This window comes from Pleurodeles waltl, chromosome 1_2 (genome assembly GCF_031143425.1).
Source record: "Pleurodeles waltl isolate 20211129_DDA chromosome 1_2, aPleWal1.hap1.20221129, whole genome shotgun sequence".
NCBI lineage: Eukaryota > Metazoa > Chordata > Amphibia > Caudata > Salamandridae > Pleurodeles > Pleurodeles waltl.
The window spans coordinates 986,645,668-986,663,545 of record NC_090437.1 but is presented as its reverse complement, the minus strand read 5'-3'; the positions used below and the strand labels follow the sequence as shown (position 1 = coordinate 986,663,545).

Genomic DNA, 17,878 nt, shown 5'->3' with positions numbered 1-17,878 from the left:
CCAGAAGGGCACAGACTTCTACTTTACCAAAAATGAGGGGTTAGTGGGCTCCGCAACAGTCCAAGGGGAGGCAAATAAAACAGTCCTCAGGGATCGAGCTAAAAACATTATTGTGTGAAAGAACAGGAGCAGGGTTGAGGAGAAGGAGGCGATAGAGAGTCCACATTTGGAACTGGAGGGCTCCCCGGAGGCACCCGTTGATCCATTTGTTCTCAAAAAGATTGAACGACCACAACCTGCACAGGGGGGTGGTAAAGAAACAAATGCTAGCCACACACCATTGACTATACAATACGAGAGACAGGCATGTAAGCTGCTGGCCTGGTTGAGCAGGGGGGGAAGCAGAGACCCGTTGGGTGGGGCGCATCACAGACCACTGCGGGAAAATGCATGTAACGGATGGCCATTTTGCGGACAAATTTGCCCAGTACTAAAGTCATTCTGTAAAGCATGCCCATTGGCAGATACCGACTAAATCATAAAGTACCTTGACACTGTGGCTACTCTGGTGGTGTTAGCTGACAACCAGGTGGCATTGGAGGGAGATATTATTCTTGAGGAGATTCAAGCTGCCATTGTGAAACTAAAAACAGGCAAAGCCTCAGGTCCTAATAGCAATCTGGTGTAGTTTTAGAAGCGCTACGCCAGGCTTCTGGCGCCACCGTTTTTTAATCTATTCCACAAGGCTAGGGAGAAGGGGGTATTACTGCCTGACCTCCAACATGCCATTAACAATGTAATCTATAAAGAGGGCAAGCCTAGAGATGATGAAGACAAATAATAGCAACCATCCTCACAACCAGGCTCTCAGGGTTACTGTCCCTCTGATACACTGGGATCAGTCCGGTTTTAGGCTTAGTAGATCTACTAGGTTTAACTTGCGAAGGCTCCACGGGTGGCTGAGATTTGGGACCTGAGTCAACAAGGCTTTTGATGCTATACACTGGTCCTTCCTTATGCAGACATTAAGGAAGTTTGGTTTCAGCACCAACTATAGAAAGTTGACAGCACTACTGTACCAAGCACCAACGGTGGGAATGAGGGTGAATGGTACCCTTTCGTCCATGTTTCCATTTGAGAGGGGGACCCACCAGGGTTTCTCTTGTTCCCCCCTCCTGTTTGCTCTCACCATTGAGCCCTTGGCCTGTTTAATACAGGCCCACTCCTAAATCAGAGGATTTAAGATAACTGACACAAATGCAGAGGAGGAAAAGATCTCATATTATGTAGACAATATTTTGTTCTACTTGATGGACCCAGTAATGACGATTCCAGCTGTTTTACAGACATTTGAAAGATATGGGGCTACTCTGGCTACAGCATAAACTGGGGGAAGTCAGTGATCTGCCAGCCATAAGGATTGATAGACATGACCTCACTTCCTCAGAGTTTAAAGGTGGAGACTGAGGGCTTCAAGTATCTGTGAGTCTATGTGACCCCACATAAGGAGTTGTGCTTCGCCAAGAACTTGGGACGGGTAATAAAGAGCTTCCTGACACTGCTGGGTATGGCCGCCATTTTTAAAGTGATCATACTTCTCAAGCTTCTCTAAGCCCTCAAGAACATGTATCACAAAATTACAAAAGATATGTTAACCAAAATAGATGGGGAGTTGAGGGCCCTATTAAGGAGCAAGGGGCACCCTAGGGTTGCGCTGAAGACATTGCAACACAACCTCTATAACAGTGGGTCTACGCTTCCCGACAGTAAGGCCTACTACTGGGCCGCCCATCTGATAGCTATGAATGACTGGGTATTTGCACTACAGGACCACTCGACATACCGGCTAGAGTGGGCCAAACTACAGACACAAAAACGTCTGCATTACATTTAAGAGAGGAAAGAAGTCAAACAGTTGTTACCGGCCACTCAGGAGTCCCTACAGGCATGGGTAAAGGCAACCAGATGTATAGGATTGATCAATAGAGTAGCCAGAGAGACACTGCCGTGGGTTGGGTCGATGATGTGGGAGCTGGGGGGGATTTGCGGCAAGGGACACAATAGGGATCTCCTGGAAGATGGGGAGCTTATGCCCTTCTTCTCACTTCAGAGGGAATACCACTTAAGTACAACCCAATTGTAAAAATATGCATGGTTTCGACACGCCTGGCAGGCTGAGGGACTGGGGGAGACAGGAATACTAGAACACATCCCCCTAGAAGGTAGACTACTTATGGAGGAGCTACGGAAGGGTGCAGTCTCACTTACACATAAAACCCTGAACAAGAACATGCTTGACACACAGAGCAAGCGGAGAGATAGGTGAGACAGAAACACAGGAAAGATGGATGATATTGACTGGGAGGCGGCTCTGATCCACCTGAGGGAGGCAGCTATAAAGTACCGACTGTGGTTGATTCAGTTCAAGGTACTGCACAGGGTCTACTATGACCAGCAGAGATTGCATATAAGGGGAGAGCAGCATGGGGATAGGGGGAATTTCTTCCTCACACTGTGGATCTGTCCTGTCATTCAAACCTACTGAAGTACAATAAGACAAGAGTTAAGTGCCATTTTGAAAGTTGACATCCAACTCGAACCGAAATACATCATCCTGGGCATTCCAAATGATCTGGATATCCCAAGGGCCATATAGGTCTAGAAGTAACAAAGAGGGATGCTGCTAAACACTGGGGTGCGGGAATGGAGGAATGGGATGGACATGTATATGGCAGCTGGCAAAGTCAGGTTTAAAAGTAGTGGATGTCTCCTGAAATTTTACAAGGTGTGGGGAAAGTCGATAAAATATAACCATCTGGGCCTGACTGACGAAGAGATGGGACCACCACCACAATCATCCTTATGGTTTTTTTTTATAAGCAATTTTATTAGTTTTGTATGGCAACATAAAACCCAAAAGGTACAACCGCACTTTGTTGACTGAACATTGCAATTTTGCAGTAAGTGAGGAGCTGTTATTATATTCTGGGTAATTTTAATAATTTTAAATAAAAATGTATTTGTTTTTATAATTTTAGATAATGCTTTGTATTATAAGAATTGACATGAGCGTGCATAATTCTGAAGGGTAGTAAATTTGTTTTTACTATGATTTTCTATTATCCCTGTAAACGCTAATCGAAACAGATAAGCCTAGGTTGTTTTGGCAGATCAATCTTGTTTTGTTTCAAGTTATCCCATCAAACTTTTCCTTTAATTGATACTTTGCTTATCTTTTTAATTATTTTTAAAAATTTTAAGTTATGTGAATTTCTATGTACTTTTAAGGCAATTGCCGATTAAATATTTTCTGACACTGACACTGACTGAACATTGCACAAGTCCCATGCAGGTAACAGAGACCTATGATCAAGAGCAGCTGTAGTAGTCAAAGACAGCGCACACAACAATCGCTACATCCTTATGTTAATGCCTTGATACTGTATCGCTTGCTACAGATTTTCAAATAGTGTTTGATGCATTGCTGGTCGTTCTCCACGGTGTGTTGTAAATGTGATGAGGATGTGTTCTCCTCCTTCTAGAGTTTCACTGTTACCACAGTTGTAAGTCCATTGAGTTATTTATCCTGATGCTAAAAATACATATATTAAAAGAAAGAAAAAAAAAACATCGATGCATACTTTGACAAAAGAAAAACATACTTACAGCTTGGTTCCTCTTGACAGAAGCAATACATATTAAGCAGGTCATGGCACTAGCCTGGAAGGCATCATTTACGTATTGCCGGGTTCGTTCTAGTTCAGTTGTATCACCATCTTAAAATAATATGTAAAAAGAAAATCTTTAGCTGGGTTCTTTAGAAAGATATGCTTGTTAATTCTATTATTCTGACTCAATTTATATGAGAAGCAAGCAACAGATTAAGGATATGTGATATAGTGAACATTGCAAACATTTAGTCTGAATATAGGTATTTTAAGTCATAACCTGCATTAAATATTGTATGCAAAGTGCCACAAGTCCTAAACAAATGTGCAACATAAAAGGTGTACCACAACTTTTTACCTCTTTTGAGATAACACTAAATGAAAGCAATTATCTAGGGATAAGATATCACATAAATAGGGCCACTGGAACTGTGTGATTCTGTGGCCACTGCGTGCGCTGCATAATTATGGATTTGCCACATTTGCCACACAATCCACTATCTGGTGCATATTTTAACAACACAAAAAAAAGTTTGTAGCTGAAATGGTTCAAAAGTTACTAAAGCCACAGCAACACGTAATGCTGCACAGTGGATGGCACTATGCAATGGTTGACTTGTCATCTTACAGTTGACTGTTGCTGTATTTGGCTGTTAAGCTGGTACCAATGAGGTAAAACATTTGCTCAGACAGTGTTAACGTGAAAAAAATTACCAAATTATGAAGTAATACTATCACAAAATGTTCTACATTATAAGTTGCATAATTTGCCTATGCTTGTTGCGTAATTTAGACTACCTTGCTGCATAAATTGATACTCCCTGCCGTATAATTCCAGTGGCACTGAACATAACCCACAAGTATTGCGCAAACCATATGGAAAGTTTATTTCCAGTACAATATTTAGGATTGTTTTAGCACACATTGCTGTTTCTTGTCAATGATCTTCATTATAATAGGTGGAATGAGGTCAGATATTGAGAGGTAGGTGGTCACTTCGAAAAACGCAAGAAGTCTCCTTCCGGGCTGCCTAGGCAGAAGATCTGATGAATAAATATGAAATCTTCACACCTAGCAGTGAAGCACGACTCATTAACCCTAAAATGTAGCAGAGAGGATGGACAAGAGCATGTAGAGTAAGTATATGCTTGTGTGTGTTTATAGTTTCCAAATTAATAAAAATGCAAGTTAACTCAAGTAACTATAACTCGCACTCTAAGGTAACTATAACTCACGCCTTCGCCATGCACAGCTAATTAATCTACTTATTATATATTGATGACACCTTCTACGGCATCGTTGATATTCATTACTGTAACATCTGCAATAAAATTATTGGTGAGAAAACTGTACATGGTGGTGGTGTTACACTAACTTGAGTTCGCCATAACTATAACTGCTGAATTTCTGTGGTTTTGTGCGAGTAAATTCAGAACCTAACTATAACATCCCTGTAACCTTTGTTTTTTTCAGTGAATATATATATATATATATATATATATATATATATATATAGCATTTAGCATGTCATGAGTGATGCAATAAGTAAGGTCATAAGCAGTGGCAGGTGTAAGATTTATGGTTAGATCAGTAAAACTTAACTGCTGAATTTCAGTGATTTTTTTGTTTCCAAACAATAGTTTTAATGTTATTACAAGGCCTACCGAAAATGCCACTCTAACCTTTGTTTTTTTAGTGCACATATGCATATACATATATTCCCTAGTGGGGGTCACCACTAGGTAGTTATAGGTAGGACCTAGTTTCTATAGAAAGAGCTTTTTTTGTATTGCCAATAACTTTGGTACCGCTTGGCGAATCTTCATGAAATTTTCATAATTTATACTTTGCTAAGTTCAGCTTCTGTTTTGGGGTGATCGGTCACGCAGGGGCCGAGAAAAAGGAGGTGTCCCAAAACACGTTTTCCCCATTATTTTTTCAACAGGACCTATAGACACGCCTACAGCTCGAACCACTGAATGGAATCACACCACATTTGGCACTATGCTAGATTCTGTTATGCAGATCACGCTTTTTGTGATTTCGTGCAAATTCATTCAGTAGTTTTGGAGAAATTTAAGGCCCAAAAAATAAAGATATATAGGGATGTGGATCAGCTGCAAATCCAACTGTCCCCGTGCTGATTGGCTGCCAACCCTTCAACAAGGAAGTGTTGGCAGCCACTTTCGTACTTGGCTTCAGCCGAGTCCCAGAAAAAAAAAAAAAGGGGCCCAGTAGAGTCACCTGACCACTTACCCCTGGGGTCCCTGAGGGACACAGCCAGGGCTAAAAAAACATTTTTGTTTCTTAAAAAAAAAAAAAATATTGGTAAAATCTACGGATTGATCAGTGGAATTTTCTGAGATTTTTTCATTTATTTTTTAAACACACTTTTTTTGATTTGTCCCCAGGTAGGCCAGGTTTCGGGGGCATCACAGAGTAGGGGGCACATGGTACCCCTCACCTTGGGCTTTAATAAGCCCAGAGGACTGCCAGTTGTGCAAATAAGAGCAGGGGCCACGCCCTGGGGATGACCACCCCGTGGGCAAATTTTTTTTAGAGTAAGTGGGGGAGGCCCAATGGCCTCCCCTATAGCCTCGGGGTCCACCACGCCCCGGGGCTACACTTTATTTGGAGGGGGTCTGCACGGCTCCCCCGGGGACCACCACCCCCAGGGCAACACTGTATTTGGAACGGGGGCTGTGCGTCCCCGCTGCCCCGCGGACCACCCACTCCCTGGGCTATTCTCATTGGAGGGGTGCCACTGATGGCCCTGGGGACCGCCATCCCCTAGGGCAGGCTCCTGCTATGTCCTGGGGTGCCAAACCCCAGGATGTAGCTTTTTGCTGTGGCTTGGCTGCAGGCCAAGCCACAGCAAAGACTCTGCTGTTTGACAGCAGACCTTTAAAGCAGGTCCTGCTGTCAAACAATAGAGCTTTCATCGCTGTCCCGTGTCCACGCGTGCTCACATTTTAAACGTACACCTCAGAAATTCGCCAGTTATAGTTAGAGTTATCTCAACTAACTGTACCTCATGCCCTAAGGCATAGGTATTCAAACTGTGGGGTGGGCCCCCCTTGGGGGGCCCCAAGTGATCCTAGGGGGGGCACCAGACTCTGGCCAAAAGAAGCATTATACAGATAACAGGCCTTTGTTTTAAGCAGAAGCAGGTTATTGCATCTTCAAAAAGGTAAGAGTACTTAACTGCACTGTGAGGCCTAGACATATTCAAACATTGCCAGCTTTATAAAATAATTGTAAAAATGTTTTCCAACTGGGGGACGTGGCATTAAGTTTGGAGACCACTGCCCTAGGGTAACTATAACTCATACCCTCACCATGCAGTCTTTTACATCATTGATAATATGAATGTAATATTTGCAGTAAATGTTTTGACGAAAAAACTGTGTAGGGGCCATGCTAAGTCCTGAAGCACTGGAAAAACATTTAAAAAAAGGGGAGCGTGGCATAGGCAGCTAACCCATACCACATACATCCGAAAGAAGTGCATGGCATGAGGCTGGGTGAACGGCCTGGCTGTGCATGGTGAGCGAATGGGCGCTTATGAACGTGTGACTTTACATTAAAAAACAAAGAAATGCACTGAAAAAAAAACAAAGTTTAAAGTGACGCTATTGTTATGAATATAACATTTCCTAACTATCATGAAGGAAAGTTTCAATTCTATTAAGGACACTGAAGCGAGGATTGTGCAATAACCTTCTCCATTTTATTAATCAGCAGCCAAACCAACAATATATCAAACATTAAAGACTACAAATCCCATGAGTCTTTAATTTTGTACTTTCAATAGTCCACCCATAGAGTCCACCATATAAAACATCCACCAACAAAAAGCACTTTCTCTTTATTTGTGCAAAAGGGGTTTTTCCATTTTTGTTTCTCATCAGCTCCTACCACAGGAAAAAGAGAAAAAAAAAAAAAACATTCAGGACACAAACTGTCATCTAAACATTTACAATAGCAATCTCAAACACATTATGAACACTACAAGTACAATTCAATACCAGGATGTAATATCGACATCAGAAAAAGATACTCCTCCTCACATCGGTAAATCCGCACAGATTAGGGAGAATCGCTGTATGCGAATGAATAACTGGGAGGTATAATCCTCGCCTCCATGTCCTTATTAGAATTGAAACGTTCCTTCACAATAGCTAGGAAATGTTATATTCTATGACAGGGCTAAAGACTCAGATTATGCAAGTTTAAAGCTGGTTTGAACCCAGTGAGGCCATTCCAGGGTTCAGTTTGAAATAGAAGATCTTAAAAGCAGAGTCTAAGGCCCAATCTGCCACCCTGAGGACATCTTCCAGTTGCACCCAAAGTGAAAGCTTTTGAGGCGATCGCTCCAGTAGCTAAAGGCACACCAAAGGAGAATGTATCAATACAAGCCTCTTGTAAAATCCACTTCACCTATCTGGCGAAAGTTGGAGCTGAAACCAGCTAAAACAGATTCTTAAAAGCTATGAGAAACTGTTTCGTCCCTGGAGGACAGTATTCTTCAGTCATGGTCTCATAGGCCCAAAGGCACCTAACCACACACAGCTTGGGGTGTGAAGGGAAAGCTGGGTAATACACCACTCTGGCATTAGTTTTGGTCCTCCTACATATAGAAAATGAGACTCCATCAGGAGTAAATATGTGCCATGATAGCAAACGCTTGCACATCTAACACCCATCTGAAGGAGATCAAGCATAATAGAATCCCTAACTTACCAGACAATTCCTTACAAGACAGATATTTGTTATCTTGTAATAACAAGACATGCAGATCCACATTCACATCCATAAGAAAGAGAAATATGGTCCTGGGGGAGCAGATAACTGAATACCTCTCAATAGTCTACATATGAGGTGATGTTCCCCAGTGGTACTTTGTGGAATGGTAAATGACCCGCTGAAATGGCATACTTAAAAGCATTAATTGTGTGCTATGCTTGTCCGGCGCCCGCCAACTTCAAAAATAAATTGAAAATGTGTACAACATCTGCCCCTACACGATCGAGATCACGTTGCAAACACCAGTGTGGCCATCTACGCCAAGCTGAACCATAATCGATTTATTGTAGAATTGGCCCAAACTCTCTTCATGAGTATCGAAGCTTGTGATGAAAGGCCTAGGACATCCCTGTGTCCCCTGTAATCTTCCACACCATTAAATGGAGATTGCCATCCTGAACCAACTGGTTCAAGTTGCTGTGATCGTCCATCAGAAGTATGGGGGAAGTGGGAGTGGAAAATCCTTAGAACTTTCCAAAAGAACTGAATAGCAGACTTGAGATTTCCAAAATGGTGTCCCTACGATCACCTTCGCTCTATGGCACTTGACCAACGCCACGAGTCTGGCAATCATTGAGAATGGCGGAAACTCATACCCCGGAAAGTGCCTCCAATCCTGCAGGAAGGTGTCTGTAGCTTCCGCCAATGGATCTAGGTGCCAACTGAAAAAAACAATGCAGTTGATGATTGAGTCGGGAGGCGAAGAGATCCACTTGACACAGACCCCATTTGAACATAATCGCGTGAAAGAGAGCTGGGTCTAAATTCCAAGCACTGGAGTCCCAGAGATGCAGTCTGATAACCAGAGATCTTGTTTTCCAGACAGTGGTTCCAAAAAAAACCCTAGCCAGATCCACCAGCTCCTTGGAGTGAGTGCCCCCCAGTCAATTTATGTATCAAACTGCCAACACATTGTTTATCTTCAAAAGGAAGGAGCAAGGATCATGTTGGCTCCAGGCTCTGGATCGCAAACAACCCTGCCAGCAACTCTAGACTACTGATGTGTAGAGCCTCTTTTCGCATGACCACTGTCCTCTGGTGGTAACCTCGCCACACCATGCTCCCCAGCCCTGCCGGCTCACATCGGACTCTATAACCAGATCCGGCTGTGTACCAAAGATGGCCTGCCATTCCAGGCTTGCATGTGTTTTAGTCACCAGTGGATATTCATCCACGCTTCCGAGGAGAGACTGACCTCCTGGGCCTAAGTGAGGCCTCTCCTGAGATGCAATGCCGTCAACAGCTGAAGCACTCTGTAATGTAGCTGGCCCAGACATATCGCCTGAATAGACAAAGAAAGAAGACCAACAATCCTGACTAGATGCCAGAGAGAAACATGTTTCTCCTCTAATGTTCAGCACAGTTCCCTATGAATGAGAAGCATTTTCTTGTGGGGCAGTTTGAGAAACTGATTAACCGTACTGATCCTGAAACCCAGAAAAAGCAATTTTTTTATAGGATAAAACTTTGACTTCTGATTATTGATGATAAACCCTAGATTATGAAGCAGAGATATCACCAATTGAAACTGCGTCTCTAATTTGACTCTGTCCTGATGCATCAGTCAGATGTAATCTGACTCTTCTCGCTCCAAGCCATGCTATGGCTGAGTGTAACACCTCAGTGAAGCACCATGGTGCGCAGCAGAGACCAAACGGGAGACATGTGAACTTGAGTATCTGATCCCACCCCATGAACTGCAGAAAGAGTCGATGTGGGGGGAAAAATCTGAATGGTGAGGTATGTGCCCCTCAAAAATTCCTGTTTGAACCTGTGATGAGGATCAGGTCCAGAGAAGGTGCCTAAAGGTATATGTGGATATATTTAGGTATCAGTGCTAGAGTCAGTCACACAGTAAGGATTTAAACCTGTGACAATCGGCGTAAAATTGTTAGCCGCCTGTTACAGTGGCCAATCCTGGTTATTGACTGCATGGGAATTCTTAGAGGTAGCAGTGCTTGTTGTACCCTTTAATTACTGAAGGCTCAATGTGGAACTTGCTCCATGATCAGACGATTGCACAGCCGGAGCTAAAAGAAAAACCCCAATAGGAAAATGAAGGAATGATAATTCACTGTGCTCTTCGAGTGATCAAATGACAAATGACCTGAATTCCCTTCCATGGGAAATGTAGCTGACGAGACGTGCAAGAGAGAATGAAAAGAATGTGGGGAATGCGGATGCTCAATCTGAGTGCACTGCGCCCTGTAGAGGACCCGACCAGGATCCTGAAGCACACGCCTGCGAAGAATGCCTGCAATGTAAAGCATGCGGACGCTTCATCCGCGCACCCTGCTCACCATAGAAGGCCTGGTGTGAACCCTAAAACATGCACGCCCCCCAACAGTGCTTGAAAGCAGTGCACCCCGCAGAGCTGCATACAAGGCTCCCGCTGAGGGACACACTGCTGCTTGTAATCTGCAACAGCAAAACCAGTGACAGCATGTACAATACACAGATACTGTAAATAGGCACAAAATACTACAAATAGCACAAAATACCAAAACCATGCAATAAAATCACAAAGGAAAGCACTTATTTGGCTGCTGAGCAGCAAAGAGGAAGTGATTTTTATTGATGGATGTTTTATATGATCGACTCTATGATTGGACTGTTGAAAGTACAAAATCAAACACTCATGGGATTTGTAGTCTTTAATGCTGTTTGATATAATGTTGGTTTGGCTGCTGAGCAATAAAATGGAGAACGTTATTGCATAATCTGAGCCGGACCAGTCCTGACATAGAATTGAAATAATATCTTACTTTACATTAAGAAAAACCTTAGAACGTCACAAAAAAACATGGTTAATGGGACATTATAGTTAGGTAAAAATGTCAGAACATAATGTTTTACATTAAAAAAAACTACTAATTTCCTCAGTTGTGGTTATCTCAAGTAACTACAACACGTGCCCTAAAGTAACTATAACTCACAAACATGTTTGATTGCCATCACCTACACTTTCTGTGCTCCTACTGGTGCAGGTGAAAATGAAAAACAAATTTATAAAAGGCTACCAGTGCAAGAACATCTTCGGTTCTGCCCAAAAAGCCAAAACGGCAACAGAAGCAGTGGCATGCCCCGTCACCTGTAAAACACTTCCACAGTGTGTGAAAAATAGACGATTCAGCCAGGGCCTTTCTAGCTGTATATCGGTCTGCAACAAGTCAAGCACTGAATCAGCTGACTTTGTATTTTTAAAGAAGCATAAATACAAACGCATTCTGTTGTTGCTCACAGTGACATAAAAGCTCTGTTAGTTTAAAATGAGTAGTTTAGTTCCTTCATACTACAAAAGACACATCAGCTCCATCCTGCGCCCTTCTCAGTGAAATGCTAATAAGAAGTGTGACAGCTCTATTTCAGCTGGGCTGCTCCATGAACAGTGAGTGAAAAATTATTGTGATTGATAGCTGGGGGCATGTAACATGGGCAGTCCCAAAGTGGAAAAGCTCCTGTAGACACTATGTGTTTGCACACAAGGCCAGGAAAGAATAAAGCCTGCAATCGCTTGAGTGTCCCTTTTTGAGATGTACTGCACTCCCCTGTCATGTAGGTCCAAGTCTGCGAGCCAGTGGTCCCCCTGGTAAACAGGGGTCAACCCTGGCATGATGATGGTCAGTCTTGGGATAACAGCAGCCAAATCTTGTAAGAAGGGGTGTTTGCATAATAGATATGTATCCTACTTTTTAGTATTACTATGGCCATCCATGACATATTGTGAGTGTCCATCGTCTAATCATGGTCCCCTGGAATAATGTTGACCATTCTTGACATAATGTGGACATCATTGGCATTACTGTGTCTGCTGGACCTGATATCCGTGATGTGGTTTTCCCCCAGTTTTTTGCCTTCAACCCTCCTGTTTTTGCTGACTTTGTTTTTGCTGGCCTTGGCACTATATGAATTTTACTACTGCTAACCAGTGCTAAAGCGCTTGTACTCTCTACTTTAAACACAGTAAAATTGTGTTACACTCAATTGGCACATTTAATTTGCTTGTAAGACCCTAGAAAAGTGGTACTCCATGAACCCAGGGCTGTTAACTTAAATGCTACTTGTGGGCCTGAAGCACGGATTGTGCTATTCACTTAGGTAGCCTATTAAACATTTCTCCAGGTTGTAATTGCAGCTTTTGTATGCAGTTTTAAACTGCCATTTCGACCTGGAAAAACAAACCTTTCACCAGGTCTAAACCTCCCTTTTTAATGCATACAAGTCACAGTTCATGTAGGCCCTATAGAGCCCAAAGGGCCGGATGCAGTGTATTTAAAATATTGGACAAGTACTTTTAAATGTCCTGGTAGTGAAAAACTCTTCCATTTGTTTTTCACTACTGCAAGGCCTTCCTTTCCCATAAAATAACATTGGGTTCCCTTTCACATTTTATAAGTGGGAACTTTCAACTGGGAGCAAGTAGGGATGTCGAACTTCATGTCCAAAGAATTGTAATTTAAACCCCTTTTTAATGGTTAAGTTCCATCTGAAGTTACAGTTCTAAAAGTCCCACTTTTAGAAAGTTGGCATTTTCTTGTCCTAACCATTTAGTGCCTGCATCCTGGATCACTGGCAGTTAACCTTTGCATTTTACTCCTAGGTAGTGAGACAAAGGAGGAATAGGTGTTGGCAGGAAGGGCCATCTCTGTTTGTGATGTGCAAGTATGGTAGGTGACAGCTCTGACCCCCCATCAAGTCACTCTGCGTCCACACAACCACAAAGGGGTTCACAGAGGTCCTTTGTGCCCCAAGAAAAGCTAGGGTCAGGTCACACATCTCTGGGGGTTAAACCCTTTAGAAAATTCTCCTACTTCAAAATTGGCACCAGGTGTAAATATAAGTTCTTCAGACCCAACTTTTCAGTACACATCTGTAACTGTGGAAGACTAAAGAAGGACTGTTACACTGCTGCCATAATACTTTTTACTACTCTACTGCCCTTGCTGACTGAGTAAGAAGGACAGGACCTGCCTCTTGAACCCAGGCCCACCAGAGTGACTCCAAGAGATAGCTGGTTGGCCTCCTGATCAAAGCCTCAGGACCAGAAAAAGCTCTGACTCTATCGAACCCCACACATGGACTCTGCCTACTGTGAGTCCTAACCCCACCCCCAAGTGGTGCCTCTCCAGTCCTGGACCCTTAAAAGTGGAGATATAAGTGCTTTGCCAGCCCAGCTGTGGTCCTCACCAAATCCAGTGGAAAAGGACTAAAACCTTGCCACACAGCTACAAGCTTCATCTCAACCAACAGCGAGTGATGAGGAACCCCACAGAGCCTCGCCAAACTGCTGCAAGCCTGAACAGAATCAATGCCAAGTGACACAAAGCTTCACCAAGCAATACCATCCCTTGCCGCTCAGCTGTTAGCTTAAAAGGAACTGACAGCTCTACACGAAGCTACAAAGCCTTGCAGCACAGCTTTATCGGAACCAATGCAACACAACCAAATCCAGGACCTCACATCGTGGACCTTGCAGCCTCTCAAAATTGACACTGTATGACGCAAAGCAATGCTACGCAGACCGCGCAGCTGAATTTAAACTACTTTGTTCAGCAGGCCTAACGTGGTCCCTGTATCTGTCTTGCACCTCTTCGTGGTTCAGTTGAACTCGTGACTTTGTCCCGGTCCAGCAAGACCAGTTGGCACTTTGTGCTTTTATGCACTATTTCTACTTAAATATTTAAAATTGCATTTCTCTATTTTGACCAAACAATTGATTACATTTTGCACTATTTTTCTGAATTAGTGTGGGATTTTTCTTGAGTTGTGTTTTCACTTTATTACTGTTTGATATGCTGCATAAATATTTTACACATAGCCTCTAAGTTAAGCTGGGCTGCTTGCTCATAAAACTGGCAAAATTCGCTCGTTTGTAGGTTTTGTGCCATACTCATAACCTCCTCCATTGATGTTTTTAGAAAACTATGTACACACATTTACACATACACAGAGGAATTTGATTAGGATGCTTCTAGTTATCTTTCCTGCACACATACCTATTGTAATAGGTATAATGAAGCCCCCAAGAATGTTTTGCAAAGCAGCAGGCAAAAAAACAGAAAGACGAAAAGTTATGGACAAGTTTTATAAGCAATTGTGGGATGAAGAAGAAGAGAAGATCATTATAGCGGCAAAGACAGTGACATGGCATTAATGTATAAGTGAATCAAGGGAAGATGAATTATGATAATGGTGATAATAGTAACCTGTGACTCAGAGGCATATGTAACATAATACATGAAACTAATAAATTTAGGCAAATTATAACCCTCTTCAATTTGCAACTGCTCCTATTTTCTGAGTATGAAATCTTAGAGATATGATACAGAGGGAACATGCAAGAGGAAAATATTGAAAGTCTGAAAACAGATTTGTTGAAAGGTGATGCTGGACATCATTGAAGGATTTTAACTTTTTTGCCATTTCAAACTGTAAGAGGCCACAATTTACTAAAAGGAGAACGCTTCCCTTTCTTATTACTTCTTGATGTTCTGCCCATTGTAACTCTACAATATCAAATACTGCACAGCGATTTCCAATATGATGTGGTTCTTTTCCAAAAGAAACGCTGCTGCCTAGTGCCAACAGCGTTGTGTAGCACAAACTAATGCTGTTGTAAACTACATGTGAACGTTCATATTACAATGCTGTTTGGTATTATACCTTTCTGCTCAGCATGATGTAGTACTACATACAATTAAAGTAATATTCTCTATTAATCCTGGCTAATAATACACAGCTCTACTTAGTATAACCCTGTGCTGCCAGTGTCACACACATTTGTGCTAGAATATGTTCAATGCTCTGGGTAGTGAGCTTTAGCATGCATGTGCCTGTGAATCTGATGCTTTGTCTGAATATGCACAATATGGCTCGCTATCAAAGTTTACACGACAGCATGTCATCTGATGCTTTGTCTGAATATGCACAATAGTGCTTGCTATCAAAGTTTACACAACAGCATGTCATCTGATGCTTTGTCTGAATATGCACAATAGTGCTTGCTATCAAAGTTTACATGACAGCATAGCTCTGGCTATGTGTACAAGCCTGCACATAAGCCACAGTCCTGGTCTTTAATCAAAAAAAGAGCTGTGGGTGTTTACAAAAGTATGTTTTGAAGGACTAATCAGTTTCACCATTGTATTTAGAAATGTTGCTAACACAACCACCATCGCCACCATTAAGGGGCATAGGTTGAAGCCTAATACCTCGCTGCAGCATGCTCCAGACAGCCAAAAACATCATTAGGTGTTCAAACCTCTATTTGCCCCCAGGTTCTGCTAAGAATAGTGAAGGTTATGTCATATAAAAACATAGTAAAATAGTATAATACTTTTGCACACCTGATGAACAAATAAACAGAGCCCCAACTCTTGCAGGCACATCATGGCCAGGACTTCATAGTGAATCACTGTTCACTGGTATGAACTAGTGCCATTTTTTACCCTGCATTCTCAGATCTATGTGGGTCCCTCTGCTCGATCCATTACCCTCCCCACCCCCCAAATTCACTGGCCTTTATAGCCTAGCTAAATGTTTATGTAATTACTGGCAGACTTGCATTCAAATTCAAGAGGTTTTCTTCCTCTCTTCTCTCTCTTTAAAAAGCAACACCAGTCTCTCTCAGACACTTAATTCCTGGCATGTTTTTGCTGTTTTTATTTTTCTAGATGCCTCATGGTCCAGGACACAGCTCTCTGAACATGGGTCTAGACACATTCAGAGATGGTCCAGCATCAGATAAAGTGAGGCTAGTGGACAGTGGAAGAAAGATTGTGCTGGTGATAAATTATTTGCAGGTGCACTTGAAAGTTGTGGAATTATCTGCATTCATCCCTCTAAGGATATTGCCTCCAAATTTAAAAAGAAACACTTTGAAAAAGAAACAAATACTAACAACAGTGTAAAATGGATAAGGGAATAGGGGTTAATGTTACAGTGGTTAACAGTACAGGGGTTAGAGGTATACGGGTATGAGTCAACAATTTAGGTGATAGGGATAAAGGTTACTAGTTTGAGGTATATGATTAAGGTTTTGAGGCATAGAAGGTCAGGCTTAGGGTTTAGAGGTTAGGGACGCAGAGTTAAAGTTTAAAGGGTTAAGGATATGGGGCTATGGATTGGGTGGTAAGAGTATATGGTTCAACGTATAAAGTGCATGGTCAGGGGTATAATATGATGCAACAAGGAGTGTTAAAAACAAAGTGATGCTTTATCTCAGTTAAAAATTTAAATTAACAAAGTAAAACCCTCCCTGAGAGGCAAATAATCTTTGAACTTGAGAATCAATAAGGTCTTTCTCATCTGGTTCATCAATAGCCTCTGTTCTTCTCCTTGGATGTTTGAGTACCCTACTGGGTGTATTGACCATTTTATAAGAAAACCTAAAGATGATAAGTTCAGGAAGTTTCTCCAAAGAACATTTATCCAACAGCATGACTGCCAACTGGAGATTTACAAAATGGACTGTTTTAAAAGTTTGGCAGACTTTGCTACACATATATTCACTTGCAGTTTCACAGCTTTTTGTGCGATATATCATTTTTAGTAACAGCTGTAGAAAGATAAAAGTGATGTAAGAAAAAAGATTTGTTAAACTTTTTTAGAGTAGATGCAAATGATCTATTTAGTCAATGTTTGGAGGGTTGAGAGCACAGTGCTCTTTGACTAAGTGAAAAAGTGAGGTATGTACTATATGGCTTAAGTCATTCTGTTCTCTGTAATAACATTTCCTCTCTCACAATGTTTCTTCTAGTCAATCATCTGTTGTGTTGCAGCATCCCTCCCCTTGAGTAGCTAGATAGCTGCTCTACGCAAACCTCATATGGACTCAGATGGATGGGCACCATGTTTCTTCAGCCACACTTATGGACAGTGTAGGCAAATGCACAGACAGGAACACACATTTCACCCCCCTGCTTCTTATATGTAACATACTACCTGTTTGATTTGTGTAGGTTGTAAACGTGCGATCCAGTATCTTTCCATGCTTTCCTTCAGTTTCTTCATCGCCTTCATCTTCAGACGAAGAGCTGTAATGATCTCCTGCAAATTTTTTAACTGCAGCTTGATTTGCCTTTCGGATTTCATCAAACTTTTTCTGAGATGTCGCCTCGTCTGGTGAAATAAAACACTGCATTAAATCACCACTTGCAGTGGATGACACAAACAAAATATATTCTTTTTACCACAATCTGTAAATTATATTGCCAAAGAGGTGTTTTATTTCCAAATAAAAGCTAAATGAAATGCAAACAATAATTGTAGCCAGAATAAAGAGAATATAACACTTTCTGACGTGCACAAATTCACAACTGCATACCCCCCTCTTTTTAGGCTTGCTTGTTTTTACACCATAACTATAAACAAATATCATCATATCAAAATGTAAGGTTCAAAAAGAAAGTACAAGTACAGAGAAACATGGTTGGTAATAATATATTGTACTTTGCAAAGGGTAT

General features: G+C 41.9%; 1 protein-coding gene across 1 annotated transcript in view; it reads right to left on the bottom strand.

The window, feature by feature from the left end:
* NFXL1 (nuclear transcription factor, X-box binding like 1) overlaps positions 1-17,878 on the bottom strand; it is a 588,746-nt gene that overhangs the window by 504,071 nt on the left and 66,797 nt on the right. Inside the window, exons 3-4 of the mRNA XM_069201637.1 lie at positions 17,358-17,534; positions 3,607-3,716 (exon numbers count right to left, since the gene is read on the bottom strand). Coding sequence (XP_069057738.1) covers positions 3,607-3,716; positions 17,358-17,534 — 287 coding nt within the window. The remainder of the gene's footprint in view (positions 1-3,606; positions 3,717-17,357; positions 17,535-17,878) is intronic.